At 39.8% G+C, this 23,770-nt stretch overlaps 1 protein-coding gene across 1 annotated transcript in view; it reads left to right on the top strand.

The window, feature by feature from the left end:
- The window catches only part of Ryr3 (ryanodine receptor 3), a 622,696-nt gene that overhangs the window by 210,506 nt on the left and 388,420 nt on the right, over window positions 1-23,770 (top strand). Inside the window, exon 3 of the mRNA XM_023703237.1 lies at window positions 8,216-8,323. Within this exon, the coding sequence (XP_023559005.1) occupies window positions 8,216-8,323 (108 nt within the window). The remainder of the gene's footprint in view (window positions 1-8,215; window positions 8,324-23,770) is intronic.

Consider the following 23,770-nt stretch of genomic DNA (forward strand, 5'->3'; position numbering starts at 1 on the left):
CTGGTACATAGAAGCATTTAATGTGGATGTATAGATGGGTTCTATTTTTCATTATTTACTTTCTCATGTAAGTTTTATCAAATTCCTTTATCTCAGTTGAACCACTTCTAATGTTGCTATAAGACCATTTATCTACTTTAGTAGAAATCCAGAGGCTGGGAAACAGCTTCAGATTTAAACATTGATTGTAAACTTTCATTATAAACTACAACTTACTTTTTAGAGGTGACAAAGATAGATCAAAAAACACGTAAGTGTATAAATACTTAAATAAATCTGGTTGATGTGGGCTGAAGGTGTTAATTTTCTTCATAACTGGTTCTGCCTTTGAATATAAAAACAATACAAATAATTATGTACCATCAATAATTGATGGAAGTTAATAATGATTCATGTCTGTAGTAGGTGAATGAGATAATGTCTGTAAAGTACTCAAAGCTCATGAAATACAAATGACATATTCACTTCTGGATATCCTGATGCCTTTCCAGGAAGTGTCTACCTCCTCCACTTTCATGTGACACTCCCTAAAGCCTGGCCAGCCTTAGATATATTTTAGTAGAAAATAGATTTCTAATCTTTGCCCATGTTAGGATTCTCAACCATGTCTTTGAGGAGGAATATATAGAGCCATCTTAGAAGTTCTGTTTGATTAAACATGAAGGATGTGAAAACCACTGCAGACTAATCATATCCCCTGGAGAAAGAAGTCTTCTTTGTCTACACAATTTGAAATCTGGAGCCATGACAGTGACTCCAGGATGCACCTTACTTTTTTTAGTATTGTGGCTTGCTTGTAGACCAAAATTACTTCCTTGGCTTATTGCAGACCAACCAACCACACTAAAACTTCAAAAAGAAAGTTTATGAAATACAAAGGGGTAATACAAGCAAAATAAGGATGTATTCTGAAATATTTCAAACTTCTTGTGAAAGTTTCTGATTCTTGCACAATTAATTTATTCACTGCTCCAGTCCCTGTCCACCTGGAACCCAAAGAGGAAGCATGACTTGTCCTAGTGCCTGACTTGGCTTCACACCTGTCTCCACTGGGACGCTTTCATAACATCTCTTGCTGAACAAGCCCCAGTGGCTACCTCAACTATCCATAGCTGGATCCAAAAACATGAGTAGCTTCCTGCAGACCTGGATCTACTTCCTTAGGTCTGGTTCCATTCACGTATTTTCTTCTCTTTGACAATAGACATAATTTTAGTTTGAAAGCATGAACTCATGGAATCAAAGATAATCCATATCAATTTATCAATAAAATACATATAGTTGTCTCCTCTTCTGGAAATAAGTGGATATCTGGAATCATGGATAGTATGGAACTCCTTACATGCTACATTTTTCTATACATACACACCCATTATAAAGTTTAATGTATAAATTAGGTATAGGCACGGGGAGATAATTCAGTAGAATAAGCACTTGCCTGGCAAGCACAGGATCCTGAGTTCAATCCCTGGTACTGCAATAAATAAATAAATAAATAAATTCTAATGATATTAACAATAACTAATATTAAAATACAGCAATTATAACAAAGATAATTATAACAATGATAAAGTTCTTCATACATTATGATTTTTTTCTGGAATTTCTACTTAACTTTTTTTTTTTGCATTATAGGGAAGAGTCTACAGGGTGTTCATGGTCTCACTACTAGATCAGACTCATAGTGATCTGCCTGTTTGCAGCCTCCCAAGAGCTGGGATTACAGGCGCACACCACCATGCCCAGTCTCAATGCCATCTCAGCGCATGGCAGGCCCGAGGATTGAACCTCAGCCCCTGTGCCTGCTTGCAAGTACTTTAATCTGCTAAACTATTTGACCAGCTCTCCACTTAAGATTTTGAGATTGCAGTTGACCACAAGTAACTGAAATCAAGAAAAGTGAAGCCACATACCATATGTGCTAATATAAGAGCACAGCTGTGCTTGGTCATGCAAATGCAGTCGGGTGTACATGGAGAAGAATCAGCAAGCAGGAACCCTCGCCTTTCTCCTACTTTGTCCATTCTTTTCCCACTCATGACATCTTCATGTAGCTGACCCTTTCTTCAGGGAATTGAGTAAATATGGAGAGGCAAGGACAGAGCTTCTGGGAAGCTCATAATTTACAAGTCCTACTTCAGCTAACTTGGAGTTTTAAGCAGAAAGAAGAATGTACACAGCACAGAAAAAGGAAAGAATAACTCTCCTATCTTTATCATTCATTTTAAAAATTTAAATTCTTCATATGTGTAAGAACTGTTCATGCAAATAAGAATAAATCCTCTCTCAAAAAAACAGATAAAGATGCACTTACTGTAAAGATCCTGGGTTCCACCTTCCCCAGTACCAAGGGTGGAGAAGAGAGAAAAACAAAGAGAAATACAGAGAGAGAAACATTCCTGGGGGCCAAAGTTGGGTGACATTTCCTAAATGCAACTTGGTTCCCACAGCACCTCATATACCAGAGGTTTTCATTCAGCATTGAGTATAGTCCTTGCTGTTGTTCTCTAAAGTCCCATGTATAGCACATATCTTTTCAAATAGGTTAGCAATTCCTTCAGGGATAAAAACCTTGCCTACTTCATTTCTCTTTTTGCCTTACAGTGGTAGATGGCTCTCTAAGTGCTCACTGGCCATGGGGTAGACATGGGAGAGGATGTGAGGTTATAAGGCAGACTCCAGGAATTGTCCTTGTGTAGGGATTCCACACCAGGCCCCCCTCCTCTTCTGCTGGCAGGTGAGCTCCCTGCTTTGTCACAGAGGGCTCTCTATTCTCTTTACTTGTGCTTGACTCAAATGAGCCATTCCAGGAGCAGTTTGTGAAGTGTAATTGCTGCACACGGGGTCTCCTGATGCTCGCGCTGCTCAGTCTGGGTGAACCCCGTGCTCTTTGCACTCTGCCCCATGGAATCAAAACATGATCATGTTTTACTGCTTTTCCATCCTCTCACATGGCAAAGATTCACCAGACCTTATTCCTCCTAATTTCTCATGATTTTTCTGAATTCCATTCCCAAGCTGCGTGCAGTGACACAATCCTAACACTCAGGAGACTAGGGCAGGCTGATCATGGTGAGTTTGAGGCCAGGCTGCGTTACACAGTGAGCTCAAGTCTAGCCTGAACTACTTAGGGAGACCTTCTCTCTAAAACAAAAACAAAATAGAATCCCTTCCCAGATCTTCATCCCCACCACTATTACTTTCATCCAGATCATTGTCCTCGGATCCAGCCTTCCCCTAGTCTCTAACCTGATCTGCCTTTCTGCCTGGGTCTAGCCTTCCACCCTCTGGACCCAGAGTAGTATCACAAAGTGTAAATGTGATTGCCTCACCTCTTGCCAAGCTTTCCTTAATGCATCCATGTTACTGCAAAAATACCACCCAAATACTCATGGACTGCAAGACCCAAGGCCCTTCTCAGTATCATTCCTGCCTCCTGTGCCTCACTTCTCTGCCGGGGCTTCTGCTCTCCCCTGTCTCTCTTACACATTGTCAGCTCTCCGCCATGCCCACCCTACCTCCTCTAGCTATCTCAAATCTGCCTTCTGACTTGCCTCTGGGTCTTCTGTGTCAGACTTTGGAAATTGTCCATTTGCTTCCCAGACTTCCCCACCCCTCAAGACTGCACAGGCCTGGTGGAGAAGAGTTGTATCTTATTTTTGTACAAAGTGGCAGCTTCAAAAATATTAGACACAAATAAGTGACTATTTAAGTGAGTTGCTGATATTTTGATTTCACTTTTACTTGTTTAATATGATCTGACATTAAGTATTTATAAAATGTTAGATTCTATTTTAAGGTCATTAATCATAAAAAGTCAATTTAGCCTGAGAAGTAAGTACATACACTTACATCTTTATTGTACAAGTAAGGAAACTGAGGCATAAGGAGACTAAGTTACCTGCTTCATGTCATTCAGCTAATAAGTCACTAAAGGGAGATTTGACTGTAGCCAGTCCTGTGGAGTAAGCCCTAGGTTGTCTTCAGAGGTACAGATACACTTAAACAGCTTATTGATGATGCATGGCTCTGTGTAACCACACGGATGAGCAGAGAATTGGAAAAGGCCCGTGATAATAAGAAAAGAATTCCCTTGAATAAAAGTAGGAGACTTGGGAAGGGTGTCAGAAGAAATGCTCAGTGCAACTTGTCTGTGGCCACTGCCAGCATCAGTTATCTATGCCTGGAGGGTCTGAGATGATAGAGAGACTATTCAAGAAGATATGAGTAGGGCAAACACTGTTTTATGTACTGGGGGTACCGAGAATAGGTAAGCATAGATTTTTTTTTCAAAGAACCCACAGCCTTGTGAAACAGACAAACTTCAATGCATCAACTTTGGTTTTGGATACTGTCCAGTGTTAGGTTTGAACTGCCTCCTCCTGGGCTTTACACGAAACTTAATTCAAGTTAGTCACTAAGAAGATGACTGAGTATGTATCTGAGAATACACATTAAGGAAACCAAGAACCAAGCCACTGGGGTAAGTTTCTGGCTTTATTAAACACTGGCCCCAAGAATGGGCAGGCAAGTAAGTTAAAATAGACTGTGGTTCACAGTGTAATAGAGGTGTCAGTCCTTCTTCTTGTAATTAACTCCAACTTTGGGGGGGGGGTCGTTTGTTTGTTTTGTTTTTGTTTTTGTTACTGGGGATTAAATTCAGGACCTAGTACTTGCCAGGCAGGCCTTTACGCCCTCACCCCTCCATTTTGTGCTCTTGAAAGCTTGGTTCACACCAGCTAGTCAGGTGCTTAGCATGAGTGCTAGATAAAGAAGCATCTAGTGACCCAGGATGAGGGACACAGATTCCCAGTACCTTGGGTGTCTTGTGTAGGATTATGGCACATGGACAACACAAGCCTTCCTTTCTCTATCCTCCCTACAGTAGGCTAAATGAATTCTAGTTCCAGGCTTACTGAGGGCCTTGGCATCCCAAGGTTTTCTGTAGGACACCTTGAAACACAGTGCTTCTTTAAGGTAAGGACAGGGCTGAGGAGACTGATGAGGAGCTGTTTCAGAACAGATGTCAACAGAGCCTTTTCCTCCGTGCTGAGAATCATCAAACACAAGCCCCGTGCCTGCCAGGCAGAGTGACTGAGGCACAGACTCCCGAGCATGGGAACAGAGCACCGGCCTCTGGGTGCTCTTCAGCCTGCAAGCAAATGAGCTGGAATGGAAGCATGGCCTTTGCTCATTCTTCAAGAGTATGGAGTGGGGGCTCAGGCAAGCTTGGAGTTTAATTAAGGATGACAGCTGGCACAGCAGTTCAAGTGGCTCTGTGCTCCATTCATGCCACAAGTCGCTAGCTGCACTTCATTTTTCTCCACACACTCCTGTTGCCCTGCTCCCCTTCCACCACTGCCTACATGCTGTTTTGTGCACTCCCAGTATGGCATGACCATATTCCCAAGGATAAAGAGTCCAGGAGGGAATCACATGCAGAAACTAAACTTTAAGGAAACTGGAAGCCTGGGCCAATATGGTGCCCATACTTGAGATGCTCAGCACACTGTCCTCCTGCTTAAGTGTAGCCACTCATAAGAGTAATGAAAGGCTGACTACTCTGGGACTTTAAATACCCAGAGGGAACAGTCAGATATAACTTTAGCATGTCACCTATCAGTAGTCTTCCATTGGCAGGGACAATCATTGCAGAGACTGGGAGAGCTCCTGACACTTGTGTAAGCAAACCAGACACAGGCAGGAAAGAAAGGTGACTTACAATCACACAAACTCAGATAAAAAGTCATGTTATCTAATCCTTGGAGCATCTATATTAAAATAAGAATACTAAACAGTTGTAAGCTAGACATGAAAGTTGGGATCGTTCAATTTATTAACCCAAAAGAACCTTATAAAGTATGAATAGTAACTGCAGGTTGAATGGAAACTCTCTAAACCATACACTCTAGTGAAATTGAGGAGAGAGAAATGATCAAACCATGCCCTTTCTTTTCCTGTTTTAGAATGTTTTTTTTTAAATCTCTCAAATCTCCTGAGATGGCATCATATTTTGGGAGACTGAAAGCTGGACATCGTGTTTGTGCTATAAAGTCTTTAGGGAAATGCTTCATCATAATTGTATAGTACTTGTAATGATGCTGTATGTGCTCTAAACACTTCCTAGGTGTGAGGCTGCGCCCTGCCTCACCAGCTGTCTGCTCGCCCAACTCTCATACAAATGAGCTAATTACCTGCCATGGGAACAGAATTTGAAAACAAAGCAAAAAAAGTAAAATGAAGGCTACGATCCTCCTTGTGATGCCATCTACCGGGGTTAAATGGACAATAAAGACACGTAGAGGAATTCCTATCATGCCACAATTATAGAAAGATGGAATTGTTAGGATTCCTGACCAAACTGACCTCGATTAGGAAAGTACTAGAACAAGGGCCAGCCAGATAGCTGAGCAGATTAAAGTGCCTGCTTAGGCAGGCGCAGGGGCCAGGATTCAATCTCCAGTGTGCTGCTGTGCCAGCCCCACCCCTGGGGCACGCTGAGAGGCTGATTGAGACTGGACTTGGTGGTGCACGCCTGTAATCCCAGCACTTGGGAGGCTGAAAACACAAGGATCACTATGAGTCCAACCTGTGTAATGAGACCTTATAGACCCCGTACTAAATACATTTAAAAGAAAGGAAAGTATGAGAACAGAAAAGTCCCCTCTCAACTTCTTAGCAGAAAAGTAAATCATAGAAAAAGTACTTAAACATGTGAGTCAGCCATGGCCAGTAATCTTTAGGCTTGGTGTGCCCTTTCCTGGCTTAATGTTTTAATTCTTGCTTTTAAATTTGTAATAAATTAAAATTATGGGTGGATCAAGCAGGTAGAACATCATCTTAATTTTTGTGGGCACTAGCAATGGGAGGAGATGGAGAAGACAGAAGCACTTGGAAATTACAAGGAACTGAGCGATGGCCAATCCCATTGCCTTCATTTTTCTAATGAAAGTACTTGTTAGAGAAGTTATCTGAGTCTCAGTAGCAGAAGTTCTAGCTTTTAAATCAGAGCCCCATGGAAACAGCTTTACCATCTTGGCGTGTGGGATCAGCTACAAGTGGCTTCTGGCCTACATCCCTCATCCCTGTCACCCTTATGGTGTCAGTGTTCTGCCAAAGACTGGCTTGCAAGAGAATCACCCGCTGTATTCCTATGGAAGATGAAGTATCATGAAACCGGACTCTTAAGGTCCTGAGGAGAAATGATTTTATTTTCTGTTTCTTTGTATCTTTCTCAATATGAAACACTGCATAATATTTAAATATTTGGTGATCAAAATCAATCTTGGTGATCAAAGATATTCTAATTGTGGAGAAAAATAGTCTAACATTTTTGTCAGTAGTAGGAACAGTGTAGGGATAAGTGCATGAACGTGGGAGACAGTCTGCCTAGGTGTGAATCTGTCTCGGCCAAATATAAATCTTACTCCCAATCTTTTGGGGGTGGTTTTAAGGATTAAATGAGTTAATATGTGAGAAGCACTTAGAATACTGCCTGGCACAGAACATATGTTCACTCTGTCTTAACTACTGCTAGTTAGTATTGAAAAAGGTCTGCCTCTTTAAGCATTGTAGAGAAAGGTCCCAGAGCAGGGAGCAACGTCATGATGATAACTTAGCAAACTGTCTCTAACAAATCACTAAGATTTTTATGAGGGTCAACGGTTCTTACCAGGATATTTATTCCTGCAGTGCTATACTTATATAGCGTTTAACCTCCTCTACTGCCTTTTTGTGCATTATGATATCTAGTTCCTTAAAAATAAGTGGCCTCCCTGTGTCAGTTGCTGCGGCCTGGCACAGCACTCTGGTGCATCCACGGCTCTCACAGAGGACTGTGGGTGGGAGCCCAGTGGCTGTCCTCCTGTAGTCCCACTCAGACCTGGGAGTGAATGGCCTCCTCTTCCTCACTGAGGATTTATGTCCCTTCTCCCACAGAGCTGTGTGGGCTTCTTCGCCCACCAGCCTTCATTCTAGTGGACCCTGAATTCTTGGCTACTGTTCTCTTGAGACTTGGGGGCTTTCTACTTCTTGTTGTTTGGAAGCCATCTTAAAATATATCTCAGCTCGAATGAAAGAAAGTGACCTTTTCACACTTACAGTTTATTCATGCAGCCTTCACTGGGCTTCACTCCGTCTTCACCTCTGGGAGGTTGCTGTGTGACATGCCTGACTGACTTGGGGAGGTGTCCTCACTATGGTTTTCTTTCCACAGTATATTCCTCCAGACCTCTGCATCTGCAATTTTGTGCTGGAACAATCTCTCTCTGTCAGAGCCCTTCAGGAAATGCTTGCCAACACAGGCGAAAACGGTGGAGATGGGGTGAGTACCTGAATTATGTCCTGGGTTGGGCTTGGGAAACATCACAGCCCAGAAGCACATCTTATGCTTCTTCATCCTTGCAGTTGGGAACTAGAAAACCTTAGTCCTCCAGGAAATTTCATATGGAGACAGTAAAGCTTTCTCTTCATTCAGGTTGCTCTTATTCAAAGCTCCAGTCCTGCTGCTTTTGGGCTGACCAGCAATTCCCGAAGATGTATGAGCACAACAATAATACTGCTGAACAGGGTATAGGGCGCTGAACCTAACCCCACCCCTTCTAAGCAGGATCCACCAAGCTATACAGAGGCTGGGAGGGGCTTGGATTAAGGATGTCCCTGAGGCAGCTTCTTTTGTCATGGGAAAATCTCACTGAGGATTTATGCCTGTTCCTATGGAACACAACCGGTTACAATACTTTGTAGAAGATTGTCTATCGAATTTAGTCTGTACCATGCACCCAGAATTCAGTGAATTCATTCATAATGAGCAAATGCAGAGCTCCCATAAATTTCTGTTCTCAGTAGAAGTATTTCACTGGGGACACTGCTCCATATCCCTGTTTTACAAAGTCCCCAACAAGACTTCTACCAGATATTTTAGTTCAATTTTAGATTGTTCATGCCCTAATGACCCACAATTGTTTGTATCTACATATTTATCATCAAATACTCTTGATTCTCCTGCCCAAATACCCCAAGCCCAACCTCCCTTCTCCACCCTGTCCACTCCCACATAATCTATCAGATGATACCATCTGTCTTCTGCCATATTGCAACAGCCCACAAAGCGCTTTGATGCCTTCTACAACTATCCCCTCCCTCCAGTTAAGTAAAAATTAAGATGTTCTTTCCAACATGTCCATCTATTTGGTAGCATCCCTGTTTTAAAATCCTTTGTCTCCCTGTTAATTGAGGTCAACTCCAAATTCCTCCCAGGATTCGATGAGCTCCGTTACCGCTCACTGCATCCCACTATGCACTCTGTGTCCCAGTCGCATTGAATTCCTTTCGCTTGCCAGTTCTTTTTTGCCTGTGATCTTGTTTATCAGCTATTTCCTCCACAGGGAACAGCTTCTTCCTCCCCTCACTTCCCTTGGGTAATCTCTCCTTATCCTTCAAGGAACCAGTTTAGATGTGAGAGCAGCTGGAAAGCTTGCACTGACCCTGTAAGTCTGTTGTGTGGGCAACACTAAGTGCTTTTTCTACCAGAGTTCTTATCTGAACTGTAAACTGCAAGTTGCATTTTTCTTCTACTTTGGAGAGTACTCTGCCTGCAGCTGGGAACTGTGTGCATTTACCAGCTGGCACAGTTGACTTGCATGAACTAGTACATGAGACAGAAGTGTCTCTTTGTGTTAAAGGAGACAAAGACAGCATAATCAAAAGAATCAATATTATATTTAGACTATTTTCAACATCCTGATGTGATTTAGGCAATTTTTTCCTTTGTTCAAGCCAGTGTACTCTCACTTATGAAATTAACTAAATCTCTAGGCTCCTAAATACTTAGGATTTATAGCTTTCACTCTTTTGATTTAGAACAATATGCTTTAACCAGATGCCTGGGCATAGCTTTTCTTTGTCCCTTAGAGCCTTAGCACAGATGAGATTCTTGTTCACTTAATGGTCATTTCAATATGGGCTCACCTCCCCCTTTCCTTGCATAGCCCTCAGCAATCTCTGGTTTCTGTGCCTCCTCAAACATTTCCACTTTAGTGAAACCATTTTTAATTGCTTACCTTTTTTTCCAAAACTCATAATACATAGTAATCTTTGATGGGGAGATCTGGTTGATTTTAAATTTTACCACTCTCAGTGTGAAGACTTGCTAGACTCTGCCTATTTATGGCCTCAGAACAGAAATTGAGAAAACAAAGAGGTACTATGTCAACTAGAGAACTATGCTTGAGTCTTGTCTTACCTATTTTGTTCAACATGTGTATTTTTTTGAAAAATATCATTTTTTTATGATTTAGCTTGAGTGTTTCAAAGAGTCCTATATATAAAAAAGTAAACTCACTGGGGAGCTAGCTCAGCGGCATAAGCACCTGCCTGGAAAGCATGAGGTCCTAAGTTCGTTCCCTAGTACCATAAAATAAAAAGGAAGAAAAGAAAAAGTAAACTTAACAGTTGTTTTTCTTTTTTGCCAGTAACTTAAATAATAATCTTAAAAAAGTAATAACTCAGTTTCCAAATAGAATGGGAAATCAACTTATTCAAATTAAACTCTTAGCTTAATTTAAAGACATATGACACTTCTGTCTTGTGTACTAGTTCATGCAAGTCAAATGTGTCAGCTGGTAACTGCACACAGTTCCCAGCTGCAGGCAGAGTGTTCTCCAAAGTAGAAGGACATATGAGTTAAGCCCTACTTCAATCAGATTCATATTTTAGCAGAAATTGACTCAATATCGTTGTATAATGTAAGGACCATCTACAATTTACAACACTCAGATACCAATACTCTTAAGCTTAGTGCGGGTTCTACTCTTTTTCAAATGCCACATCCAAAATAAATGATCCATGACATTTTAATTGACTATCCACTGGTTAATAATAATCAAATTTCCTTTGCATCATGTTGCCTTTTTGCACTAGTTTACAAAAAACAAAAGAAATCCAATAACTGTTTTCCATCGTGGCATGTGCATTATCCACTAGAGGTCTTCAAGAGGAAAGGAAGAGATCCAAACAGTGGATGTGCTGCTGGAAACAGCACTCTCAAAGGCACTGCATTATCCACTGGTGGCACCGTGTAGTGGTGGGATGGAAGCTTCGGGCACGAGAGCCCGCGTGGCACCCTCTCACAATTCCATCTGGGCTTTCTGTCACTGGTAGAATTACTACTTTAATATCATCTTTTGAGTCTGATTGCTTTGCTTTTCTGAAATGGCTACTGTGCACATTTATTGTTCATACTTAATGGTCGAAGGTGCTATTCAGCAGAGAAGAAAAGGAAGAAGAGAGGAGAAATCAGAAAGTGAGCTAACAAAACAGACTGTAATGGTTCTCTGGAGAGCCTGGGGATGTGTGAGCCGGATGATGCCTCTTTTGCATGCCATTCTGTTCAGTTTAGAAATAACCGTTTACTGCTTTTAAATAAGTATTACTCTCACTAATGATCGTGAGTGCCACCGAACGGGATGCTTTGAAGTGTGTAATTTTTTCCTCCTAGTCATAAATTAGCCCTTGTGTGGTGGGTCTGTTCACTGCTGTGCAGCAAGTGGACATCTTTAAAAAACGATTTCTGCTGTTTGTTCGCCCACATGACAGAAGCCTTCCTGCAAGGATTTACGATGCTGCAGCAGTTTTGCTGGCTAACAAAGAAAACAAAGGTACCGAGCCAAATTTAACAGCATAGAATTTTTTATAATCAGAATTCCTTAGCTGCAGCCAGCAGGACATAGGAGCCAGCTTTATTCTGAAAAGAAGAATAATGAGGAGGAAAACCTGGAGACAGCAAGGCTTGATGCCTCTCAGAGCCTACACTGACTTAGCTCTTACTTGGATCACTTTAACCCTGGTCTAATCCCATCTAATTTAATTCTGGGGGAAATAGCCAAGGGACAGATACTTGGCACTGTGGCTGAAATTGAAGTAGAATCCTTGCATAAAAACATGAAAGTGTTTTCACATTTCTGCTGAATGGATCTACGGTAGACAGCATGGTGTGGGCCGAAGGGGGTGCAGCTGTTTCTCTCTAAGCCAGCGGTGGTGAACCAGCACTACACGTGACATTTGCTTTTCTTTTAAAACAAAAGGGTATTAACGTATGAGTTATCTTTTTCTATAATAAAGCTCCTCAGTTTAAAAGTTTAATTGCAGTGTCAGCACTTGGGAGTAAACGAGTGGGTTTTGGGTTGTAATTTGAGCACTCATCTCTAAAAAGGTTGGCCACCATCCCTGCTTTAAGCTTGCAATCTCCATTACATTATAGAAATAACTCTAAATTTACAGTGACCAGAATTTATGGTAAGAAAAGCTCTTGCTGAAGTCAGGCAGCTGTGTTTTCAGGCTACAGGATTCACTACAGGATGTAGTGAATCGTGTGACCTCAGGGGCAAGTTATTTCCCTTCGCAATACCTTACTTTCCACATTTTTAAAAAGCAACCTACCTCATAGGATTGCATGACAATTAAGTGAGATCAAAGTCTACACCTGCCTATGAGAATGAAAATAAATACAGACAACTCTGTTCTTCTCTGGCACACTTCCTCCTGTCATAGATCCTTCAGGATTATTCAGATTGCCTCAAAGGAAGGAAGGTTCCATGTTATATGACCAGGTAAAATCTAAGGATATGTAACTGTAAATGGGTTTTGACATAACCTTACTTGCTTCTAAAACATCAAGGGTCTTAATTAACACAGTTGCCCTCTGTACTCTGTAAGTGTTCTGATTTTCTCAGAAGTTGACTTCATCAATGTCAAAGCCTTAACAACTTCAATGAGAGATGAAATATACATCAAAACATAAACTAATGCTATGTCTATAACATGAATGGCATGTTTTACCCATATCTAGAAAACATAAAATCGTACTTGACATTAGATGCAAAAAATCTGATAAGCAAGTACTGTCCACACTCAGGCTTCTAGCCTTGATTGGAAAAGTGTGATCAGAGCAGAAACTATTTCTGCAAGAATCCTTTTCACTGAGAACTCCTTCTTGAGTAATACTATTAATTCTAAAGCAAGCTTCAAGACTCTTTCATTTGTCTTTCTCCTTAAGGTAGGAAACACTACACACAGGCAGTAGCTGTAGAGAATGATGTGCCCAAGAATGATGTGCCCATCGGAAAGCTAGGGATTGTTTCCTGGTATCATTGAACTTATAGATGATAGATGAAGTGTGAATATACTTTATGGTTTACTCATATAAAGGACCTTAAAGTTCATGTCATGCTATACAGTGGTACTTTAGTTCATGAACTTAATTTGTTCTACAATTTTGGAAGCGATGATAGTGCTTGTGCTTGTGTGAGATAGATTGCTGTGGTTGTGTTCATCATATGATGCGGACTTTGAAAACAAAAACAAAATCTTTCCAGACTCTTCAGCTTGCCAACCATTTTTTTTTTTTTTTGCAAGCAAAAATGGTCATGAACTGAGGTACCATTGTATTCCATAGCAAGTTCTTACCTTGCAGTTAAGTTCAGGAGATCTATTTGCATAGTAAAGTCACAGAAAATTTAGTAGCAGGTGGAAACCTCATTTAAAAATGGCCTACCAAAGATGAATCTCCCTTAACGAGGATGGGTAATGAATAAGTCAAAGCAGATTCTGGTAAGAGGATCTAAAACTCTCTCCTTTAAAGTCTGAACTCTGGCTCTGCCCAGACTTAGAAATCTTGTGCCAAGTCACCTAGAATAAAGAAAGTTGACAGCATATTTGCCTCTTTCTTCTAGAGTCCCTGAGTTTCCACAAGCATTTCTGCAAGAAGAATACACCTATTGGCCAGATTAGCCTGTTAGTCTAAGGTCTTCCCTTTATAATTGAAAAAAAAACCCTGAATGATAATGAATTCAGGTATGAGCACGAGGAAGGATCAAGACTGATGGAAGAACAGTGTAGATAACTCAGCCTCATCTTCATTTATAATTTTTTAGAATATTATATTTTTAAAAGATAAATTATTTGATGATCAACTCTAATAGTACACATTTATTATACTTTTTGAGTAGTTCATGAAATTTTCTTTGGAGAAAAAGTACAGAGTCACTTATGCTTATATGGAGATGTGAATCCTAGGTCATGCCTATATATCACTGAAACCCTGCAGGTTAACTAGGACACACCAGAGCAGCCTTGCTAGGGTTAAATGTCTAAACCTCCCTTGTATTGGTTGGTAAAATGTTACTGCTCAGATGTCTAAGAATTGCTTTGGTGTCTTTGCTTAGGAACCCTGCCACCCACAAAGGATCAGTGCCTTATGGTGTTAATCTGGGGACACTCCCCTTGCGTACCACCCAGTTAGTAAGAGTAGGGTACCATGTCATTAAATTCATACTATGCTTGACATGACCTTGTTTCTTTGGAAGGGGAGAAAAATAATATTCTGACTTTGGAATGCTGCCCCCCAACCTTTTCTTGGTGAAGGAGACTGGTCATCTATACTTTCTACAAAAATATTTTTGTGTTCATAAAAGGACAAACAGATCTCTTTGGTAAAATTGCTCTTATGTCAAAAGCTTGGCAAGACTCTTTCTGTAAAATCTACCCTGCATCAGAGTATACTTTACAGGTTTACTCATGGGAGGCAGCTTGCCTTAGAGATAGAACATTCCAGAACGTTTACATTTGGTACCTACACTGCCACCAACAGGAAACAAATTCAGGCAAATCTCATAGATTCTGGGTTCTGGTTTCAGTGTCTTTAAAAGAGGACATTACATTGATGCAACAGTCCTTTCTCTCCATCAGTGAGGGCTGTAATCTGCCTGGTTAGAATGGGAAGATGTCATTACCCTCCCTCCCCTCCTGTGTATCCAGGCGCAGCTCATCACCACGTAGCTGTGAAAATGTTAACCTGCTTATACTAGCCCGGGCACTTGAGACCTTGGCTCCCATATATTTAAGTAGAATTAATGTGTTTCTGGTTTGGTATAACAAAGAATTTTCCAAAGTCCATGCAGGACGGCAGTGCTAAAACACTACAAGTTGATTATGTACAATTTCCACTTTCTGAGGCCTGATTTTCCTATAATAATCCTATAGTATCTTGTGGAGGGAAATATATTCCTTCCTTTAAAAGCCAACCATTATTTTGAGAAGTTGAATGTTTTTATAAATGAGAGGTTTCCAACCTAAGGTTTCACTGTACTTTTTTCACAGACTAAATTTTTATTGATTATATCTTTTTTCATTTCCCTTTGTTTTCTCCTACTTACTAAGTTAATTCTCAAATTACACCATGATTTTCGGATTTTACTACTAATATAATGATTATTAATGCTTCTTTGATAAAGTGATGTTTTTGAAGACGCGAGCAATTAACTCATGTTTCATTTTTTGGACTAGCCCTTTGATGACATGTTTTTTAACTAAAATATGCCATTTTGAACTGCCTTTGGGGTGAATTTAAAAAGTGCTTTATTTGATATTAGACAAATGTGATTGATTGATTACAGTATTTCTAAGAAAGAAAAATCCTAATTTGCTACGGGTGGATTTCCTAATGCAAATATAATTAGAAAAAGTGCTGCAGTCAGATTTTGACTTCAACACATTATTATCTTTAATAATTTATTTATGATTTCTACACTTTACTAAGAGAGAAAATAAAAGCAAACTTTGCATCTTATGCTGCTACTAAATTCTAGCTAAGAAAAAATATTTATCAGATAGGAAATCCACCTCTTTTATTGTCAGTAATTTCTTTTCCCCATGGTAAGCATCAGTAAATTCCTTCAAGAAGTTGAAAGCTTTATGGCAGACCTACTACCACACCCTAAAATGTCCACTTACTGTTCTGTTTTGATTTTGCTAGCTCAGTGACCTCTCCGAATGGGTATGTTATTCACTGCTTTCATATGCGTGTACTTTGCATGGACACATGACCCAACAGTATTTGTGATGAACTTGGCCTTTCACTCGTGAGCGTCCAGGCCATTTGCATTCTCTGTGCCTAAGCAGTTAAGACAAAAAACCCACTCCTGCACCTCACACTTCAATTTTGCGGCATCAGAAGTGGCTGCACACTTGGAAGTCCGTTGCCGGGCAGCTGGCGTTACCACTGCTCTGCAGCTACGGGAATGGCTTGCCTGCGGACTCTTTTTCTTCTTCTTCAAGACACTGAAAGTTACTTCCAAAGCTTCTCTTTTTTCCTCCTAGTGTGGCTTAGATGGCCCACAGCCTTAGGTGTCACCTTGGTAAGAGGACAGAGTGTGCAGCCTTGCCTTCATCCAAGCTTCTTGATGCTTCAGACCTCCTTCAGTGCTATTATGCAACTCCAGCTCTCTCTCCATCAGGCTGGAATTCATAATAAGATGGAAAAAGCTAGTTTGATACTTTTTGCTCCTCATGATATAGCCCCGAAGTGAGCCAACAGAACAATCAGATGTTAATACCAACCATTAAGAGTAACCATTAAGGTTAACTAGCTTTTTACATTTCTCCATATCCCATGGAAGCATTTTCAAGTGAAAGAGCCCACAAAATGAGTTTTTAAAGCTCAGACCCTCCCAGACCTCTACTTCCTGACTGTCATGCTGCAGCTTTGGTGCAACTGCCTTTTCTTGGTGGATCTGACGTAGCCTGAAGTCCGCACCTCATGTTTAAGCCCAGTCTGCCTGTGCGATCCTGACGTTGTTTTGCAGATGCAACAGCACTTAGCTGTGCCAGTGTTACCACAACCCCAGAGCCCTTTCACCCTTGCTGTGGATGTGGCGATGCTCTGCTAGAATAGTTTTGTCATAGCCGCTTCATCATCTCAGAAGGCTTCTTCCCTGTGGTAGACTAAAGGCATTTATGTTTGTTTTGTTGTTTAATTTCATCTGCAAAATGTTTTAATATCTCTGTTAAGGTTCTGAGAGGGATGGGGGCAGTTTGGCTCTCTAAGCTTTCTCTAGCACATAATATATAGGAAAATAGTTAAATTTTCACACTAGATGTTTTGATGATAAATGTTGCTTAGAAAAAATTAACTGGTTGGGGGGCAAGAGCAGAAAGAGTTTATAAAAATAGACTTCAGCTGAACTTTTAGTAATATATTTTAATCTTAAATTGTAAACATTTGGATTTAAGGAAAATGTTTTTTATTTTAAGAAACTTGCTTACTTATTACCAACAAAGTACATTGGGAATTCAAAAAATCCTGGGGGAATAGAAGTCCTTCAGTTTATTTATTTGACTTTTTATTTGATCATGTAATTCACTTTTAATAACTACTAGAGTTTAAATCATATATTTCTAGGGAGAAGTAAATGAACTAAAGAAAACCCCAACTTTATTTCCATTTTGTGAAAGATTAATAAAAGCACCAATTTGGATATCTTGTGAAAGAAAGATCAGCACCAGAGAATCCTTGATCTTGACCTTGTCATTTTAATCCCTATTCAATGAAAACCCTGTAACTAGCAACATCCCCACCCTCTGACTACCACTATCTGGATTCAGAATATGAGAGTCTGAACTGATGAAGTGGAATTGATTGGGAAAAAAGAATAAGGACAGGAAGATTGAGGAGATTTGTGGTGTAGAAATTACTCCTACTCTGTAGAGGACTAGAAAATTCAACAGCAGTGTATAAGAAAAGCTAAAGACAGATATTTGTTTGTACGTTGTGCCTTGTCCTATGGCCAGTCCTGGGGCTGGCACTGAGAGGGCAGGACAGGAAAGGAAGGTGCTAAAATGCTGGTTTGAAGTGACCTTGGTAGGTGGGAAGAACCAATATAGTGAAACTGGCCATACTTCTAAACTTGTAGTGCAGGACCCCAATAGGCAGAACTGCGTGCTCTGCCCTTGATACAACCCCCCTCAGGACTTGCTATCTCCCTTTGCAAAATGTAGGCTGCGAGGTAAATTAGAAGCTTTGAGCATCTATCCCAGGACCACTGTTTGCCGTGATGGAGGACTCACAATTCATCAGAATGTGAAGAAAATTTTCATTAAGCTACATGTATAAATGGAAAGATCTGTCTTTAAAAAAGTTCTATGATTGTGTCCTTTCTACTGCTATTATAGTATCATGTTTATAAAACAGGTTATTTTATTTTAGAAATTATTGTGATAGTATAGGTGACAGATGTTGTCATTTTAATTTCCTCACTACACTTTTCAGGTCTGCTATTGTTAACATTGAGCTGACTCTTGAACTTGAAAACTTCTGACCTTTTCTTGTACATAGCTCATGGATTCCATGCTCTGAGTACATTTGCTCATAAGCAGACAGTTTTATGTAAAAACTATTGATTTTAAAATATTTTTCAATATGAAAGCTCAATGGGGCTGGGAAGATGGCTCAGTGGAATAAGTGCTTCTCTGGCGAGCGCAAGGTCCTGAGTTCAATCCCCGGTTCCACCAAAAAAAAAAAAAAAAAGAAAGAAAGAAAGCTCAATAATTGATGCCATATTGGTGGCTGCCATTATTCATATCTTCCTTTATGGCTAGTAATAAATGTTAACAGGAGGGGAGAGGTGCTCTGGGCCCACAGGCACTGGTGTGTTCCTTTTGTTCTTGTTATCCAGGGATCATGCACTAGTTCAGCAAGTGTCTCTTGCTGCCACCTTGTCAATGACCAGCCACCAATAGCCAGGTGCATCTCACCTCAATGTTCTGTTACACATCTGCTTTGAGAAGGTGAAGGCTGGTGACCAGAAGATCCCAGATGCAGCTGGTTAGAAAAGAAGTAATCAAGAGCCGTTTTGTGTGAATGAAGTCAGTGCCACTGAGGTTTCTTCTGCAGAACAGCCTTTGGGAATTTATTTTAGAAGATTTTCCATTTGACTCTCTCCAATGAGTTGAGCTCTCTAGGTAGGGTTGGACCCATTTGGAAATTCATGGTGGAATTTTTTCCAGCATTTCCTGTTTTCATGGCTTTGCTGAGATACTAGAAAGGTAATGCACAATGAATGCATTACTCTTTTCCCATGTGTCTCTGTAGTTGTTTATTTTCTAAAGTTATGGCTTGGTTTTAAGATTTTTCAAAGTTAGCACTCACAGATCAATAGCATTCCTGTATACAAATAACTCACTAGGAGAACAATTAGGGAAACAACACCTTTCAAAATAGCATCAAATAAATGAAATACCCAGTAACCAATCTGATGAAGGAAATAAAATATTTGTATGGATCTTCTCAATGTAAAAATATTTACATTGAAAACTACAGTTCTCTAGGAGTAATGCAATTCCAATGAAAATACCATTCCTTACCTAACAGAATTAGAGAAAATATTCTTAAACTTCACTGGGAACCAAAAGAGACCTAAACTAGCAAAAGCAATTCTGGGCAACAAAGGCAAGTCAGGAGGTATTACAATTCCTGACTTGAAATTATACTACAAAGCTATTGTGATAAAATCTGCATGGTACTGGCCAAAACAAAAGACCCAAGGATCAGTGGAATAGAACAGAAGAAGTAGATGCAACTCCTAACACACTCAGCTGCTTTACCTTTTACAAAGGGACTGAACATGTTCACTGAAAGAAAGATAGCCTCTTTAATAAGTGCTGCTGGATAAACTGGCTCTCTGCATGCTGAAGACTACAACTAGATCCATGTCTATCAGTATGCACTCAAGTCAAAATGGATCAAAGATCTAAACATTATAACAGAAACACTAAATCTGCTGGAAGAGAAAAAAGATAGACATCTTGAAGACACAGAAGTAAACAGAGAGTTCATGAATAAAAACCAGACCAGTATAAACAAATGAGATCTCATCTTATTACAAAGGTTTTGCACATCAAAAGAAACTACGAAGAGAGTGAAAAAGACAACCCACAGAGTGGGAAAAATTATAGCAAGCTGTCCCTCAGACAAAGGACTTATATCTAAAACATGTAAAGAACTGAAAGAAATCAGACCCCCAAATTCAAAGACTCAATCCAAAATTGGGCCTCTGAGATGAAAATGCACTTCGCAGGTGAAGAAATACACATGGAAAATAAATATCTGAAAAATGTTCAACATCAGTGGTTATTCAAGAGATGAAAGTTAAAACTACACTGAGAGTCCTTCTCACCCTAGAAAATAATGGCTATCATGAAGAAATCAACCAATAATAAATGCTGGAGGGGCTATAGGGAAAAGGAAACCTTTTCCACTGTTGGTGGGAACATAGACTGGTGAAACCACTGTGGAAATCAGTGTACCGATTTCATAAAACTAAGATTAAAGGTCTCATTTGATCCAGCTATTCACCTTCTGGTTATCTTCCAAGAAGAATTAAAAGCAACATACCACAGTGATGTATGTGTATCCATGTTCATAAAGCACAATTTGTAATAGCTAGATCTTGGAAACAACCCAAATGTCCATTGACTGAAAATGAATAAAAACAATGCCACCTTTTTATTCAATGAGGCGCTACCCAGCCAAGAACAAGGACATACATGAGATCTTTATAGATAAATGGATGCAACTTGAGACCATATTCATAAGTGAAATAAATCAGACTCGTGTGTAGATATCATATTGTCACCCTAGTAAGAGAAGCTGAAATAGTAAATAAGATCCAAAATGTGCAATAGATATTGTGGAATGAAATGAAATTGTTCAAAAGGAAAGAACAACTAGGATGAAGGAAAGAAGAAAGGAAGGGGAAAAGATAGATAGATAGATAGATAGATAGATAGATAGATAGATAGATAGATAGATGATAGATAGATAGATAGATAGATAGATAGATAGATAGATAGATAGATGATGGATAGTTTGGTTAGCTTTTCATGCATATATCTTATATTCTGAGCAACTACTTTGAAGATAACAATATACATTGTATTCACCATTGTTACTTTCCTGTTGTTTTGAAATTTTGTTTCATTGATTTTATTGGTTTTTTTCTCTTTAAAATAAAAGAAATGAAACTACAGTGCTCTGAAAAAGATCAAAGAGGATATCAGAAAATGGAAAGGTATCCCTTGCTCTTAGGAGGGAAGTAACAGTATAGTGAAAATAGCCAAACTTCCACAACTATTGTACAGATTTAGTGCAGTCCCAGTCAAAATACTAATAGCACACCTTACAGAATCAGACCAAACAATCTAAAATTGAGTTGGAACCAGAAGAGACCTAGAGTATCGAAAGCAATTCTGGGAAACAAAGGCAAGGCAGGGATCAACACAATCCTGACTTGAAATTATATTGTAAAACTATTGTGATTAAAAACAAACAAGCTAGGGCTGGCCAAATAGTTCAGCAGATCAAAGTACCTGCTTAGTCAGACACAGGGGCCAGGAGTTCAATACCCTGGGCCTGGCATGCCAGACCCACCCTTGGGACATGCTGAGACAGTGATTGAGACTACACATGGTGGCACATGCCTGTAATCCCAGCACTTGGGAGGCTGTAAACAGGAGGATCACTGTGAGTCTGATCTACACAGTGAGACCCTCTATACCCTATACATCCTATCCTAAATTAAAACAACAACAAAAAAGCAAGCCAGCAAGACACTGGCTGAGAAACAGAGCTGAGGATCAATGTGACAGAAGCAACACAAACATACACAGCCACTTATCACCTTATCTTTGACAAAGAGGCCAAACACCTTCACTAGAAGAAAGAGAGTTTCTTCAATAAATGGTTCAAAAATACAGACTTTCCACATGTCAACAAGTAAAATCAGACCCAAATCTTTCAACATGTACTGAATTAAAATTGAAATGGATCACAGATCTAAATATTAAAACAGAAATACTAAATCTGCTGGAAGATACACTAGGTAGAACTCTTCAAGACACAGGTATATGCAAAGACCTCATAAACAAAACTCCAGGGAGCTATCACAAATAATCAACAAGATGAATCTCATCTTATTAAAATCTCTTTTCACAACAAAAGAAATTGCTGACAGAGTGAAGAGAAAACCTACAATGTGGGGGGAAAAGTTGCAGCTGTTTCGTGAAACCAAGGACTTAGAATATGTTAAGAACTCAAAAAAGTTGAACCTACCCCTCCAGATTTAAGGACCCAATCCAAAAAGGGGCATCTGAAATTAATAGAGCCTTCTCAGGCAAAGGAGTAGAAGTGGCAAATAAATACACTGAAAGCATGCTCAACGTCAGTTATCATTCAAGAGATTCAAATTTAAGCAAAGCTGAATTCCCATCTCATCCCTGAAAGAAAGGCTCTTATCAAGAAATCAACTAATAAATGCTGGTGGGGTTGTGGGGCAGGAACTCTTCCCCACTGTTGGTGGGAGGGTAGACTAGTGCAACCACTGTGGAAATCAGTGTGGAAATTCCTCCAAAACTTAAAGCTAGAGATTTTTGGTATTTCCCCTTTTTGGTATCTTCAAATTAAAATCACCATACCACAATAATCTGTGCATACCCATGTTTATAGTGGCTTAGTTTTTTTTTTTTTTTTTTTTTTTTTTTGGTAAATATGAACTATTTGTCAAAATTCATGATTAACCAATATGCAAAAATGCATAAATTGGTCAAACAAGTCTCAAATTTTATGTGGCAGATAATTTCTCAGTTTCATGGCCCTGTACCTCACTACTGTGGCTGACAATCGAAAGTCATTCAGTGAAATTAGAACAGCCCAGCCCACAGAGCTGTCACATCCATCAAAGAAGAGCACCCCACCCTCTCTTTGCTCCAGCCACGGATGGGTACCTACTTGTTGGCCAAGTGCCTCTGGTAGAAACTGATGTGAGGGTGCTGACACAGACCAGACCCATCCTCAGCTAGTTGCTGCTGAGTACAGCTTGTGTGGGAAGGGCATGAAGGAGACAGGATCCATGGTGTTTGTGCCTGTTTGTTCGACAAAAGAAGCAGTTTGTTGTAACTAAATTTGAAATAGCCCCAGTACCCATCAGCTGATGAATGGATAAAGATGATGTGGACTTTTTATATAATGCCATAAGAGATAAACTTGAGATATTTCTAGGTTAATAGTTGCATCTTGAGACCATAATCTTAAGTGAAGTAAATTAGACACAGATGTTTAAATATTGCATTGTTTCTCAGGTATGAGAAACTGAAAATATAAATAAGGTTAAAAATGCATAGATATGAGGAAATGGGAAGAAAATGCTCAACTGAAAAGGGGAACAAGGGAAGGGGGAAGGACAAAGGAAGAAATGAACAAGAAAAAAGAGAGTAGAAGGAGAAAAAAACAAAGTTTTTGCAAATAAGAAGGGGAAGAGGGATTGGAGGGAGGGAAAAGGAATGGGAAAAAATCAAGATATATTGCGTATAGGTACAAATTCTCTATGATGAATATTATTATTTAGATCTAAAATGTATCCATATTTCTTTTAAAAATTCAGAATTATTGCTAAGGTATTTTTTCGGTGGATACAAACAACTGACTGATAATTACTAGAGCATCTTTCAGCAGTTGCCCATAGAGAGGGAGAGAGACAGACAAAAAAAGAGAATGACAGAGACAAACAGAGAGAGACAGAGAGAGAGGGACAGAGACAGAGAAACAGAGAGAGAGGGAGGGAGGCAGGGAGGGGAGAAGAGAGAGAGACACAGACAGAGAGAGAGAGAAAAAGAGACCGTAGCCTTCTCTAACACTGAAAGTTATACTCTCATTTCCAACTCAGAGCTCAGCCACAGAAGCCCTGGCAGCTTTACCTTGTGTCCTCCTACCCCCTTTACTGTGGGGATTTTTCCATGACAGCTTGGTAAATTGTTTGAAAAACTTGGTCTAATTTTAAATCACATAAATTTTGGAAGTAATGATCTGATGCAATGTAATGTCTCAATTCATGTTCTGTCTGTCATGCAATGGTTCCTGACACATTTCTTTACACCAGTATAA

This window comes from Octodon degus, unplaced genomic scaffold, assembly GCF_000260255.1.
Source record: "Octodon degus isolate 3935 unplaced genomic scaffold, OctDeg1.0 scaffold00166, whole genome shotgun sequence".
NCBI classification, from domain to species: Eukaryota; Metazoa; Chordata; class Mammalia; order Rodentia; family Octodontidae; genus Octodon; species Octodon degus.